The sequence below is a fragment of the Vulpes vulpes genome, chromosome 15 (genome assembly GCF_048418805.1).
Source record: "Vulpes vulpes isolate BD-2025 chromosome 15, VulVul3, whole genome shotgun sequence".
Lineage (NCBI taxonomy): Eukaryota > Metazoa > Chordata > Mammalia > Carnivora > Canidae > Vulpes > Vulpes vulpes.
The window spans coordinates 85,924,003-85,939,869 of record NC_132794.1 but is presented as its reverse complement, the minus strand read 5'-3'; the positions used below and the strand labels follow the sequence as shown (position 1 = coordinate 85,939,869).

The 15,867-nt window shown below is 42.2% G+C and overlaps 1 protein-coding gene across 9 annotated transcripts in view; it reads right to left on the bottom strand.

Annotated features, from left to right (window-relative positions):
- TBC1D12 (TBC1 domain family member 12) overlaps positions 1 to 15,867 on the bottom strand; it is a 123,824-nt gene that overhangs the window by 88,883 nt on the left and 19,074 nt on the right. The window contains exon 1 of one of the 9 annotated variants that reach the window (XM_072739561.1): positions 8,823 to 9,933. The exons of 6 other annotated variants lie outside the window; for them this stretch is intronic. In XM_072739561.1, the coding sequence (XP_072595662.1) occupies positions 8,823 to 9,763 (941 nt within the window). In that variant the 5' untranslated portion in view covers positions 9,764 to 9,933. Of the gene's footprint in view, positions 1 to 8,822; positions 9,934 to 15,867 lie in introns of those variants that run through there. 2 more of the 9 variants (XM_072739563.1, XM_072739568.1) reach the window with 2 other exon arrangements.

The following is a 15,867-nucleotide window of genomic DNA, read 5'->3' as shown; positions in this document are numbered from 1 at the left end:
AAATTATATAATGTTACTTCAGGTAGTATATAAAAAAATCCATTCATCTCTTCCTTTCTTTAAACCAATGGATTTCAATGATGAAGTTGGGGAAGGAGCTGCAGCTGTCCTGCTGAAGTCCGAGTAACAACATCTGAACCTTCATTATATGCCACATAAGAAATACAATGCACTTAGAACATTATCTCATGGACAGTCTCATGAGGTAGGTATCAACAATTATCCTTACTTTATGAATGAGTTGCTAAGATCCAGAGGGGCCACGTAACTAGTGCAGAATTATACAGCTAGGTAAACTACTTCAAACCAAGCAGTCTAACTCTAGAACCAGTATTTTTAATACTACACTATCCTGTAGTTTGAATATGCCATCTGCCTAAAAGCAAGTCCCCTGAATCTGACAAAGGAGGGGTTGTGGATTCTGGAGAATCTCTTTTCTTTAAACGTGCTTTTAGGTAATTTTGAAGTATAACAAAAAAGCTTGGACTTATTGTGTTAGGGTATTATTCGCCAAAGTAGAGCACTGGGAACCTCTGAGATATAAATCATGGTCCAGAAGTTAAGGTCTCAAGTTCCAGTACATTAACGAGAATTTACTTATCCTATTTTCCCTCCTATTCCAAAGATATTACAAGAAAAAAAATCTAGAATTTTCTAATTTAAGCCGCTGCTCTATACTATATACATATAAGAAACAAAACTGATTAACTGATGTTTAGCATGATTATTCTGGGTCAGAGTTAGGCCTTTACTAAAAGAGATGAGGCATTTTATTTTCACATATGTATTACTTCCCTAGAAAAAGAATCCCAAGATTTTCCCTCCTGTGTGTTTTCATCCTGTTTCTTCATGGTCCATGATATGAACTGAGGCTGTCACTACAATGAAATCAAACTGGGGGTATGGGAGCTGGTTATTCTGCCATTTTTCTAGATCTTTAAGTTTTACATCAAATCTGGGTCTGATTATTCCACACTTGTTTAGCCTGCCCATGAGGTTCACAACAATTTTCCCAGCTCTGTGATCAATGATCTCAAATTCACCAATGTAACCATGCTGCACCCTCACAGAGACTGGATGATGACTTTGGAGAATGGCATATAAGAATGTGGGGTTTGCCTTTCTTTTTCAGCACTGTTAATGCTCTTAAGAGCATCTGTCAGGACATTGATGCGCACCACTATGGAGGCATGGAAAAATAGTGGAAAGAGCTTTAAGGCAGAATTTAGAGTCAGAGATATTTCTATCTCTGGCAACATTCTCATTTTATGGATGAAACAAACATCCTGTTTTTTAATGTTTTTTGTTTTTTTAAGATTTTACTTATTTATTCATGAGAGACACATAGAGGCAGAGACACAGACAGAGGGAGAAGCAGGCTCCATACTGGAAGCCCAATGTGGGACTCGATCCCGGGACTCTGGGATCATGCCCTGAGCCAAAGGCAGAGGTTCAACCGCTATGCCACCCAGCCGTCCCCAAACACCCTGTTGTTTTTTTTTTTACACCCTGTTTTTTAACTCAGTTCACATTTGTAATATTTAAGCTGGCAAAATTTTGAGGTCTACAATAGTGCTGCAAAAAAATTGTTTAATATAATCACAATATATTAAAGCTGAAAGTGACTCTGAATCTCCTAATTTCACAGATGAGACTGAAGTCTATAAATTTAGTTATTTGCCCAAGGTCATACAATTATTCAATGGCAGAAGCAGCTACCCAGGACAAAAGCCAAAAATCTTATCTCTCAAGCCAATGGTATTTTTACTACACCAAAAGCTATGTTTTCGTTAGTAAACTTCTCATGATTCATAGAAATCAGTATATTAGCTTCAAGCCCTAGGAATCAGATCATTAGTCTGATTCTTTTATTCATTCACTATCTGACTATGGGCAAGTAATTGTAAAATAAAAATGAATCCCACCCTTTGTAGGTCACACAGGAGTATTTCCTGAATTAGAAATTATCATTATAATTTTTTTTTAAGATTTATTTATTCATGAGAGACACACACAGAGAGAGAGAGAGAGAAAGGCAGAGACACAGGCGAGGGAGAAGCAGGCTCCACGCAGGAAGCGTGACGCAGGACTTGATCCTGTGTCTCCAGGATCACATCCTGGGCTGAAGGCAGCCCTAAACCGCTGAGCCAACCTGGCTGCCCAGAAATTATCATTATAATTTTTATTAAAATTGACATAACATTATCAATATAATCTTGAATAAGTATTAAATTATGTAGAATTAAGATATGCTTCCTAAGTTTTTCTAGAGGCAGTTAGGTACTGGTTGTCAAATACTGCCCCAAATAGTATGAAAAGCTTTGAAAATCAATGCCCTCGGTCCACCTAAAGAACTCATTACCATGTTTAACTCATTTCCAATATTAAATTAATACCACCTTACTCGATGATATCTAGCAAATAAGAGATTTCTCTGATTAACAGCACTGTTAATTTTCCATAGGATATTAAATGACGAATAAAGTGATCCCTAAAATCCCTTCTACTTTAAATATTTCTTATTGTACAGTAAAACACAATTGCCCCCTAAATAAAAATCTTTTAGTCAGTATCTCAATGCTGAATAATATGTGAGGTTTAATTAACAGCAATGTACAAATGCTAGTTTCTTAGTTGTGATAAATGTACCACAGTAATCTGATATCAACAACAGAGGAACTGGGTAAGGAGTATACCCAATCATACTGGGTAGGAGTATGACTCTCTACTATCTTTGCAACATTTCTATAAATGTGAAACAATTCTAAAATTAAAAGTATTAAAAAAAAAAAAAGTAAAGCTCTATGCCCATTTTTAATAGTTCAGAGTATTTTTACCAAACAAGTACTCCAATACTTGTTATTGGGATATAGTGTTAAATATGTTAACTTAATTTAGCACTTTAATGCTCAAGTGCTTCAGCAGCACATACACTAATTTAACACTTCAAAATAATATTTGAGCACTTAAAATTATCTTAGTTTCAGGGTATCTGGGTGGCTCAGTCAGTTAAGCGACGGACTTTTTTTTTTTTAAGATTTTATTTATTTATTCATGAGAGACAGAGAGAGAGAGAGGCAGAGACAGGCAGAGGGAGAAGCAGGCTTCCTGCAGGGAGCTGGGTGGGACTTGATCCCTGGACTCCAGGATCACGCCCTGGGCGGAAGGCAGGTGCTGAATCGCTGAGCCACCGGGGATCCCCAAGCGACTGACTCTTAATTTCGTCTCAGGTCATGGTCTCAGGTTGTGAGATGAGCCCTATGTCAACTCTGTGGTGGGCCTGGAGCCTGTTTAAGATTATCTCTCCTCCACCCCCACTGTCCCCTACACCCCCCCCAAATTATCTTAAAGTTATCTTGGTCTCAGAAAAGTTGGGGTTTCTCAGTATTTTCTACCTGATTTATATTTATATCATCACATTTCTAACCATCCACCCTAAAACCACGAATTTCTAAAGTCCTTGAGCCAGAACTGGGTTTCCAGTGCTTTAGCGTTTTGTGTTTTAAGAAAACACTGGATGGTGGAAGCAGGGGGGTATCAGACACAGGGAACAAATACAAAAGGCTTTTGAGCCATTAGTTCCTCAATCTAATATAATGGGTGAACTTCACAATACTCTAAAATCTTAAAAAGTATCTTGTTTTTATTCTAGAGCAATGAATTACATTTTCTTTTCAGCTTCTCTAAAAATTTCAAACATTTTAATTATAATATACAAGTAATGTCAAAATATTTTCATGTTTTTTATAATCTCTTGTAGTAATAGAAATTTAATATTTAAGTCAAGATATTCCTTCATTCTCCTTATAAATAATTACACCACACTGTGCAACAAATAGGGGAGCCCTATATTACAGAGGTTTATGATGGTTCAGTTAGGTGAATCGCGATCTTGCCAACTCAAGTAAATTCTAGGTGGAAAAAGAAATGTTGATTTTGCTGTTTCTGACAACCTTAAATAAAGAAAAATTGTACGGGGTGCCTGGGTGGTTCAGTTGGTTAAGTATCTGAGTCTTGGTCTCACTCAGGTCTTAATCTCAGGGTGGTGAGTTCAAGCCTTGAATTGGGGTCCAGGCTGGGCATGAAGCCTACTTAAAAAAGGGTGGGGGGGAGGAGAAAGAAAAACTGTAATTGTAGGAATTTAAAATTCACTATTATATTTAACAAAAAAATATACATTCTAAACATTTTTTATATTGTGGAGAATGGAGACTGTCTAGATATGAAAAGAAATCACTAGAGGTACCTGGCTGGCTCAGTCAGTAGAGGTGGAGCATGGGACTCTTGATCTCAAGGTCTTAAGTTCAAGCCCCATGTTGGGTGTGGAGCCTATTTAATAAAAGTAAAAATTTAAAAAAAAAAAAAAAGAAATCACTAAAAGAGCCTTCAGTCTTCCTCATTCAACCTAACTGTAATAAAAAGAGTTCCATGAAAATAATTTTTTACCACAACATGTATTAAGTTTCAGACGTCAGTAACTATAGAAAAAGCAAGGTGGATCTGTATGTTTCATAATCTATAACGTCAATTCCCTTTTCAAAAGGAAGGGGGGAAAAAAAAAGGAAGGAAAAAGGGTGCTTGGATGCCTGTCTGTTCAGTGTCTGCCTTTGGTTCAGGTCATGATGGCGGAGTCCCATGATGGAACCCCACCCTACATCAGGCTCCCTGCTCAGCAGAGAGTCTGCTTCTCTATCTGTTCCTCAGCCCCCTCTCTCCTTCTCAAATAAATAAGAACTTAAAAAAATGTTTTTTTTAATAAATAAAAGGAAAAATCTTCAATACTTCCTTCTCAACATTAGTTATGCCCTTTAAGGCCACCAGATTCTCATGATTCACATGAAGACTGTTAAAAAAAAAAAAATTATCAGTACTACCTGGAGACACAGATACCTGTGTGTTTCTAAACAACAGTAACTATGCCAGTACTATCTGAACAAAATTCAAAAGTGTTAAATGGCTCAAAAAAATACATCTATAAAGGGTGTACCTACCTAAAAAACAAACCAATCTAGTCTGAAAAAAAAACTAAGACATGAATTTGCTTGAAGGACCCATAAAAATAATTTAAAATTATTTTTGAAATAGTAATAAGCAGATCCTTGAAAAATGGAGGCTAGCCCAGAAACACAAGAGATATTTTTTTTGAGATTTTTTTTTTTAAGTTTTCATCTTCTTACAGCTAAGTTGGTGATAGTAGGGGTAGTGTACCCACCTAGCACTTTTATTTTATTTAAGACTTATTTATTTGAGAGAGAGCGTGCATATATGTGTACAATAAAAGGGCAGAGGGGGAGGGAGAAGATCTCAAGCAACTCCGCACTGAGTGTGGAGCCAGACACAGGGCTGGATCTCACCACCCTGATATCATAACCTAAGCAGAAACCAAGAGTCAAAGCTCAAATGACTGAGCCACCTCAGGTGCTCCCCACCTAGCATTTTTTTTTTATTAAAGATTTTATTTATTCATGAAAGATAGACACAGGCAGAGGGAAAAGCAGGCTCCGTGCAGGGAGGCCAACGTGGAACTTGATCCCGGGTCTCCAGGATCAGGCCCTGGGCTGAATGTGGTGCTAAATCCCTGAGCCACCTGGGCTGCCCTCCCCACCTAGCATTTTTAAACATTTATGAGCAGGAAAAGATCAAGGATCCGAGGGAATATTACTTCTGGAGCTCCCATCGTCAAGTCGCCATTCACAGAGAGATGCACATTTGAAGCTGAGGGCAAGCCCCCAACGGGGACTGAATTAGAACTTGACTCATCTGGAAGAGAAGGAAAATAGGAGATGGAGAGCAGTCCCATCCTGGACCAAATTCCTTTAGCTCCTATAGAATTTCTACTCTACTCAATGAAGCTTCCGCCAATGATGTGACTTAATTGAAGGTAACTTTGTAGTAACAGGTAAATCACTATAAAATGTTCCCCTCTCTTTACTTTGGTTAAAACAAACATGAAACTATTCCTTTTTTTTTTTTTAAAGATGTATTTATTCATGAGAGACAGAGAGAGAGAGAGAGAGAGAGAGACAGAGGGAGAGAAGCAGGCTCCTCATAGGGAGCCCAATGCAGGACTCAGTCCAGGATCATGCCCTCAACCGCTGAGCCACCCAGGCATCCCTGAAAACTATTCCTTAAAAGTACTTGTTACAGGGCAGCCGCGGTGGCGCAGTGGCTTAGCGCCGCCTGCAGCCCAGGGCGTGATCCTGGAGACCCTGGATCGAGTCCCACGTCAGGATCTCTGTATGATGCCTGCTTGTGTCTCTGCCTCTCTCTGTCTCTATGAATAGATAAATAAAATCTTTAAAAAAAAAAAAAAGGTACTTGTTACAGATTTTTGCCAGGTTAAGAGAAAGAAAGGAAGGAGAAAGAAGGTAAAGATGGAGGATAATCAGGTGAGAGAGTAAAAAGCCACAGGTGAATATAAATTGTGACTGAATGTAAACCTGGTGTGAAAAGAGGAATCCTGGTTTCTAATTCCAGTTCTGCCATTAGCTACCTAAACTTATGTAGACAATGAGTTTCTTCAACAAAAAATGAAGTGGCGGTAGGTAGGGGCTGCACTCAAGAACAAGAATACATCCTAGAACAAGATATCCCCAAGAGGATCCCTCATCTGAAGCTTCAGAGTTAAGAATGACAGTTGTACCCATGAACGGAGGGATAAAACCTCTTAAGTTGCCAAGGCAAAGGAAATTTCTGATCATTCTGCCTGGGAATAGAAGATTTCTTCAAAATTACTTGGGGCTCAGTCGGTTAAGCTTCCAACTTTTGATCTTAGCTCAGGTCTTGATCTCAAGGTCATGAGTTCAAGCCCTGAGCTGGGCTCTAGATGGAGCCTATGAACAAAAAACCAAAATTACACTACCTAGAGAATAGTAAAGAGGAAGAGTCCATAAAAATTGCCAATTCAACACAAACTGAGCAAGGTTCTCAATACCAGTGCTAAGTTACTGTAGACTCAGAGATGAAGATCCTGGTCTCTACCTTTAAAGTGTTCGGAATCCATTTAAGGTTTTAGTTAAATGCTAAAAGAAAGATTGTGCCTCTCTGTCCCTTCCCAAGAATGTTATACAAAGCAGCAACTGACAGAGTAGATTGACATTCAGATCTCAATTAAGAAAAATGAGGCTTAGAGAAATTAACTTCCTGGTACCTATTTTCTGACTTCAAATCCAGTGCTCTGATACACATGATTAATGTGGCTGTATGAATGTAGTAATCTAGGCATATTAACTGAAATCCTATTAGTCTAGCCTATTAGACTAAGGAAAAAAATAATTATATCAAAATTTCTCCCTATTAATTTGCCTTGTTACTGTTCATAATTTGCAATCCATGTATGTGCATTTGTCTTCAAACTTAATACCTACTAGCCTGTACTCCACTGTCCAAATCATCTCTATTCACAAGGGTGGCACACAGCAGGCATTCTGGGTACAGTGGTTGAATTAGTGATTTCCAAAGCTGCTTCCAGGTCTAAAATTGCCTGATGCCTGACATCAAAACATGACCAATAAACACCCAAAGCTCACAAATGTATAAACTTTGCTCATCTTGCATGCTTTTAAAATATTGCCACTATAAGCTTTAACTACATTTTTTTTGTGTATTTTTGCAACTATAGACACAAATGCAAATCTCACTACTATATATTTTGTCCTACTAGTAACACAAAATCAGGATTTCCTAATCTTGATGTAAACAACTTTGTAAGTTTTTGTAAATTCACAGAAGCAGGAAAAACAAAGGATAAGACAGAAAAATAAATATCAGTTACAATGAGAAAATTGTGCCTGTGTCTACAAATATGCACACGGATTGCATAATTCTCTAAAACTAGAGCTGCATAACTTGTTTCTTTCATTTCTATCAAGATCCCTAAGAAGGAAACAAAAACACAGAAGATCTCTGAAAGGGAGAGTTTACAAGTTGGGAATACTTTCCTATTTGACTAGAGATTAAAAGAAAAAAGAAAAAAGCGTATCAAGACATGACTCCAGGAAAATTGGCATTTCATTAACGTGCAATAGGATGAGTATTTTGTTCCTATCAAAACCCTATTCCGAAATCTGCAACATCCAGCACCATAGCTTAATTTCAAGAACAGCAGGTCAAAACTCAAATACAACGGTGTCAGAAATTAAAAAGAAATTGCTGAGGAAAGCGTAGGCCTATTTGGCAGTAGAGAAGACGGATTTTCTAGATAAAGCGCCACAGCAATTTGACTTTAAGGGCTTGGCTCACACTCTAAATTCCAAACTGACTGCATTTTAATAAAGGCCACTGAAACAGTTAAACACTATGAAACACAATCACTTCCAATTTCCAGAATTCCCAAGCCACTTGAATGGGTTAGGCTGCACGCAAATAGCCATCTCTGCAAAACGACTTCCTCTCTCTTTCACCACCACACCCGCACACCCGCCGCGCCCACCCCGCTCCCCCAGCCCTCATCCTCACAGGACAGTAAAAACTAAACCGAGAACGGAGCGGGCTGTCTACTTTTCCCGAGGAGGCAAAACTGCAGCTGTGGCAGGACCGGAATACGCGGAAACCAGGTGTGACTAGCAGGTATAGCCTCCGGCCCGCAGGGGGAACAGAAAGCGTCGCTCCCCACAAAGCCGGCAACTTCTCCCACAGGCAACACAATGCAGACCCAGTTCCCCTACCCGCGGTGACAAATCACAGCCGAGTCCTGACGGCGGCGGGAGCCCGCCCGCAGGCCGCCCTCAAGCCGCTCTCCGCCGGACCCCGGCCTCGACCTCCGCCCCGGCCCCGAGCCGGCCCCGAGCCCGCCCCGAGCCCCGGCGCAGCCTGCGCTGTACCTGGCGAAGAAGTCGGCCAAGCCGCCGCTCCGTCGAGCCCGGGCCGAGGTCCCCGCGGCGCCCTGCTCCGCGGCGGGCGCGGGCACCGGCGGACTGGCGGGGGGCAGGTGGTCGCGGCTCACCTCGAACGTGTTCCGAGAGTTCACGCGAACGTCCGAGACGCCGGGGCGAGGCTCAGCGCCGGCGCCCCCGCTAATCCTCTCGGCGGCGGCGGCGGCGGCGGCGGACGGGCCCTCCTCGCAACCCCCGGCGCCGGCTCCCGGCCGCTCCGAGTCCCCGCTGCTCCCGCCGTCGCCGCCCGCGCTTCCCTCCGGGCCGCCGCCCGCGCCCTGGGGCTTGTCGGCGTCCGCCGCCGCCAGGCAGCAGCTCCGCAGCGGGTCCTCCAGCGGCGCGGCCCAGTCGGACGGGCTGCACGAGCCGTCCGCGCCCTCGTCGCCAGGCCCCTCCGGGCGGAGGCGGCGGTGGCTCGGGTCCCGGCCGCCAGCGCGGGCTCGCCCGCGAGCCTCCTCCAGGTCCCGCGAGTCCTGGCCCGCCAGAAAGCCCGAGTCCCCGTTGGTCATGCCTCTGTGCCGCGGCGCGCGGACGTCCGCCACCGCCGCGCCTCGGCGCTTGGAGCCCGAGTCCCGCGGGCAGGCGTCAGGGCGCGGGGCCGCGGGGGGCGGCGGGGCGCGGGGCTGGCCGGCGGGGAGTGGACAGGAGCACAGCGCCGACTCCAGCTGTCCCCCGCCGGCCGCCGCGAGATAGCGCCGGAGGAGCTGCTGAGGCGGCGTCTCCTCCTCCTCTTCCTCCTCTGCCGGCGGCTCCACAGCGCCGACGCCTCCGCCAAAGCCGCCCGTGGCCCGGATCATCTTTCCGTCCTGGCCCACGGGCTCCAGCGCCGGCACCGGGAGCAACTTAGGGTTTCTTCCCGAGCAGGCTCCGGCATCCTCCGGACCCACCATCTAGGGCCGGGCGAGTGCCACCCGAGGAGGCGACGCCAAGAGTCCCCGGCACAGCCTTGGCCCCGGAGTAACCCTGGGGGCTGGGGCCGCGGCGACGGCCGCCGCAGCGTTCCCAGACCCGCCCCTCCCACCCGGGGCTCCGGGCAGTTGCGGGAGGGCGGGCACGCGCAGGAGCTCGCGCACGCGCAAACGCTGGCCGGGTCCAACCCCGACCTGGAGATTCCGCGAACCATAGAGACGGGAGCTAGAGGGGCCGGCTCCCTAACAGTCCCGCGGCCAATCTGGGCTCCGCCATCCGGACGACGCAGTCTGGTTGGCTCGCTCCGAGCGTGACCGCGCTTACGGAGGCGCCCGCTTGCCTCCCTCAGCAAAAAGTCACTCGACGTACTTAATTTATTGGAGTAGAATACAGGATAGTAGATCTAAGTCCTTCCACCTCCAGTTGGTCACCAGTCGACTTTACGCTTTTTCATGCATCTTCTCTACCGCCATTGCCGCAATTTGGGGCTTCATCGTTTCATCCCAACACCCTCCCTTCCCCACGTCTTCTTCCACGATACTACCAAAGGAATCTTTTTTTATCTAGCACCAGGTTTCATCACATCGCGCTTCCTAGAGATTTCTATTATCACTTGAGGGGAAGAGTGGTGTCCGAGAGAGGCTGTGTGATAATGGATTACAATGGGGTGGTAGGGATCCCTGGGTGGTGCAGCGGTTTGGCGCCTGCCTTTGGCCCAGGGCGCGATCCTGGAGACCCCGGATCGAATCCCACGTCAGGCTCCCGGTGCATGGAGCCTGCTTCTCCCTCTGCCTATGTCTCTGCCTCTCTCTCTCTCTCTCTCTCTCTCTGTGTGTGACTATCCTAAATAAATAAAAATTTAAAAAAAAATGGGGTGGTAGCCGTTGAGTGGAAATGAAAGGCATTTAAAGTAGAAATCATAAGACGTGATAACTGGCCAGCTATAAGAAGCGATTGAAGAGGGAGGAACTGGCAATTACTACAAAACTCTTGAGACCGAAACTAATGTGGTTTGAAGAAATAGAGATTTGGATCTGGGCGGAGTGGGGGGTGGGGGGACACTGATTAATAGAAATATATCTAGTAAAGAAAAAGACTGGGAATATTCAGATATAGTTAGTGTTCTAAAACGGAGTAGGGCTTAGATTTGGAGATACGGGATACGGGTTGAACAGTCATCTGCATATTGCAACAAGGTGAGTCATTAGTGACTTTGCCTGGGAAGAAAGAAAAAAGATGGAGGTGGGGCAGAGGCTCAAAGGTGTCATTATTTCAAGATGGGTAAAGAAGTTGTGTTGCAAAGGATTAAAGAGGAATTAGAAACAAAAATAAAATAAAGAGGAATTAGGGGTAGATAACATGAAGGGGGAAATACTGGCCACTCATTCTACAAGTACGTCAATGAAAGAGGACAAAAATAGGATGGGGTAGTAATGAGAGAAAGCAGCATTGCCAAGCCTTTTTATTTTCTTCTTATATATACAAGAGGGAATATAACCTATACATGAGTGACAGTAAAATATGTAAATAAAATGGACATCCATGTGCGCAGCACCCAGTTTAAGAAACATCAAATGTCTTTTATAATGAGCATATTTGAAGGCCTTAAGGAAGGACTAAGTGGCAAGGGCACAGTTAGCAATATATTTATTGTCAAGATCTTTCAGAAGAAATGACTTGAAGGACAGAGGTGGAAAAATTAATATAGGGGGCAGCCCCGGTGGCTCAGCGGTTTAGCTCCGCCTTCAGCCCAGGGCGTGATCCTGGAGACAAGGGATAGAGTCCCACATCGGGCTCCCTGCATGGAGCCTGCCTCTCCCTCTGCCTGTGTCTCTGCTTCTCTCTCCTCTTTGTGTATTCTCATGAATAAATAAATAAAATCTTAAAAAAAAAGTAAAAAAAATTAATATAGTAAGAGAAAAAAATATTTGTAAATCATACATTAAGCATCTAGTATCCAGAATAAAGAATTTTTAAATTTTTTAAAAAGATTATTTATTCATGATAGAGAGAGGCAGAGACTCAGGCAGAGGGAGAAGCAGGCTCCATGTGGGGAGCCCAATGTGGGACTCGATCCGGGGACTACAGAATCATGCCCTGGGCCGAAGGCAGGCGCCAAACCACTGAGCCACCCAGGGATCCCAAGGATTCTTTTTTTTATTTAAATATTTTATTTCTCTGCCTCTCTCTGTGTCTCTTATGAATAAATAAAATCTTTAGGCAGAGACATAGGCAGAGGGAGAAGCAGTTTCTTCGAAGGGAGCCGGATGTGGGACTCAATCCCGGGTCCCAGGATCACATGCTGAGCTGAAGGCAGATGCTCAAATGCTGAGCCACCCAGGCGACCCTAAAGAACTCTTACAATTTAACAAGACAATCCAATTTTAAAGTGGGTAAAAGACTTGAACAGTCATTTCTCCAAAGAATATATGTTAATAGCTGTTGATAAGCATATAAAGTAGTGCTCAATATCATTAGTCAATAGGGAAATATAAATCAAAATCACAATGACATGGCACTCAAACTGAGTAGAATGGATATATTCAAAAAAGTGGAAAGTAAGTGTTGTAGAGGATGTGGAAAAAAGTACAACCCTCAAACATTGCCAGTAGAAATATAAATGGTATGGCTGCTATGGAAAATGTTTGGTGGTTCCTAATGAGGTTAAACATTGAATTACCATATGACCTAGCAATTCCACTCCTAGACATATACCCAAAAGAAAACAGATGTCCATACAAAAACTTATACATGAACATTTATTAGCAGCACAATTCATAAAAAAAAAAAGATAGGGACAACTCAAATGTCCATCGACAGAGGGATGAATAAACAGAATATGATATTTATACAATGGACTATTATTCAGTCATAAAAAGAAATGAAGTACTGATATATGACACAAGTAGATGAATCTCAAAAACATTAAGTGGAAGAAACAGGACACAAAAGGTCCACATTGTATAATTCATTTGTATGAACTATCCAGAATAGGTAAATCCATAGGGAAAGAAAACAGATTGGTGACTGCCAATGTCTCCTTGAGGGAGGGGGGGAGAGGATAGAAATAGGGTTAGACTACCTGATGGATATGGGATGATGAAAAATGTTTTGCAAGGAGATACAGGTGGTGGTTGCATGACATTGCGAATGAACTAAACAGCACTGAATTGTACATTTTTAAATAGCTGTATTTTATGTAAATTTTCACCTCAATAAAAAAATTTCATTAATTTAGGAGATAACCTAGACATAATTATAGTTACATAATGGTGAAGATAGCTGAGAGAGTCTAATCACAACCTTGTTTCATTTCAACTTTTTTTCTTTCCTTTCTCTCCTAACTTCCTAACTTTTTAAGCCTTTTCTAACTTGTTAACTTACTATTTTCTAGGTACTGCTTTATTTCTCCCTCTATGAAACCACACTGCAATATTTTAAACTCCAGTTTCTCTAAATGGTTTATTTATTTCACCTCCTTCCTCTCCCCTGGTCAATAGCAACAAAAATTTTATGAACCATAATAACCCATGGGATGCTACTGTTTTCTCAGTGAAGACTTCAAACTGAAATACAATTATGTTTTGTAACTTTGTCTACAATAATATGTATTCCATAATAAATTTTAGTCATTCTTAGCAGTTAGTGGTTATATTTTCCACTTTCAAGGTAAGTTTCTGTCTTATCTGATAAGTAATATATGCCATCTTGCAAATTAAAAAAAATCTCCTTTCAAGGAGTGGACTATCCTTTTTGTGGTCCTTAAGAGTTTGACATTAAACATTTTTTTTTAGTTTTACTTACTTAAGTAATCTCTACACCAACTTGGAGCTTCATCTCATTACTCCAAGACTGAGTCATGTGCTCTTCCAACTGAGCCAGCCAGGTCCCCTGATATTAAAATCTTTTGGTACCAAATAAAATAAAATAAAATAAAATAAATAAATAAATAAATAAATAAAATAAAATCTTTTGGTACCATATTATATTACTACAACTGTAGGCATAAAAAACATATCCTGGTACATTCCTATAAATCAGGTGAAACTGTTATCATGAGAAAGGATATTCTTTTTTAAATTGTTTTAATTTAAATTAAATTAATTAACATACAGTATTATTAGTTTCAGAGGTAGAATTCAGTGATTCATCAGTCTTTTTTTTTTTTTTTTTGGTATTCTTGATTTTATTTTCTTAATCACAATTAATAAGCTTTCTCATGCAACATTCCACAGCAGTAGCATAAAAGGAAAAAAAAAATATATATATATATATTTAAGTTCAATTTGCCAGCACATAGTGTAATACCCAGTGCCCATCTCATCATGTGCCCTCCTTAATGTCCACCACTGAGTTATCTCATCTCCCCATCCACCTCCCCTTCTGCAACCCTTTGTTTCCCACAGTCATTTTTTTTTTTAAAGATTTTATTTATTTATTCATGATAGACATGGAGAGAGAGGCAGAGACACAGGCAGAGGGAGAAGCAGGCTCCATGCAGGAAGCCAGATGTGGGACTCGATCCTGGGACACCAGGATCACACCCTGGGCCAAAGGCAGGCGCTAAACTGCTGAGCCACCCAGGGATCCCTCATCAGTCTTATATAATACCCAGTGCTCATCACATCACGTCCTCTCCTTAATGTCCATCACCAGTTACCCCATCCAGTGACCACCCTCCCCTCCAGCAACCCTCAGTTTGTTTCCTATGATTATGAGTCTCTTATGGTTTGTCTTCCTCTTTGATTTCATCTTGTTTTACTTTTCCCTCCCTTCCCCTATGCTCCTCTGTTTTGTTTCTTAAATTCTACATATGAGTGAAATCTTATGATAATTGTATTTCTCTGATTGACTTATTTCACTTAGCATAAACCCTCTAGTTCCATCCACATCATTGCAAATGGAAAGATTTTTTGATGGCTGAGTAATATTCCACTGTATATATATTACCATATCTTCTTTATCCATTCATCTGTCAATGGACATCTGGGCTCTTTCCATAGTTTGGTTATTATGGCTATTGCTGCTATAAACATTGGAGTGCAGGTGCCCCTCTGGATCACTTCATTTGTATCTTTGGGGTGAATACCTAGTAGTGCAATTACTGGGTTGTAGGGTAGCTCTATTTTCAACTTTTTTTTAAAAGATCTTATTTATTTATTCATAGACACAGAGGGAGAGGCAGAGACACAGGCAGAGGGAGAGGGAGAGGGAGAAGCAGGCTCCATGCAGGGAGCCCGACATGGGACCCGATCCCAGGTCTCCAGGATCACACCCCAGGCTGCAGGCGGCGCCAAGCCACTGGGGCTGCCCTCTATTTTCAACTTTTGGAGAAACCTCCATACTGTTTTCCAGAGTAGCTGTACCGGCTTGCAGTCCCACCAACAGTATAAGAGGGCTCCCCTTCTTCTGCACCCTTGCCAACTTCTACCATTTCCTGACTTGTTAATTTTAGCCATTCTGACTGGTGTAAGGTGGTATCTCATTGTGGTTTTGATATGTATTTCCCTGATGCCAAGTGATGTTGAACATTTTTTCATGTGCCTGTTAGCCATCTGGATGTCTTCTTTGGAAAAGTGTCTATTCATGTCTTCTGCCCATTTTTTGATTGGATTGGTTCCCTTGAGAAAAAAAATCCTTTTTTAAAAAGATTTTATTTATTTATTCATAAAAGACACACAGAGAGAAGCAGAGACATAGGCAGAGGGAGAAGCAGGCTCCCTGTGGGGAGCCCAATGTGGGACTCAACCCCAGGACTCCAGAATCATGCCCTGAGCTGAAGGCAGATGCTCAACCAAGAAGCCACCCAGGCATCTAGAGATAGGATATTCATAATCGCTGTTACAAAATATTAATTAACAGTTAAAATATGGAAAACTATGAATATACTTTGTATTCTTGCATTTTCTAAGAACATTTGACTTTCGCAGAATTCTCAAAATACAATTTGTCATATTCTACTTGTATGATCCTTTCCTCATTATTGAACAGTAAATATGGTCCCATTATCCCATAATATTATTTTGCTACAACTGTACTCAAGAAGAGTACAAAGGCCTCAAATAAAAGGCTTCTAGACTCTTTA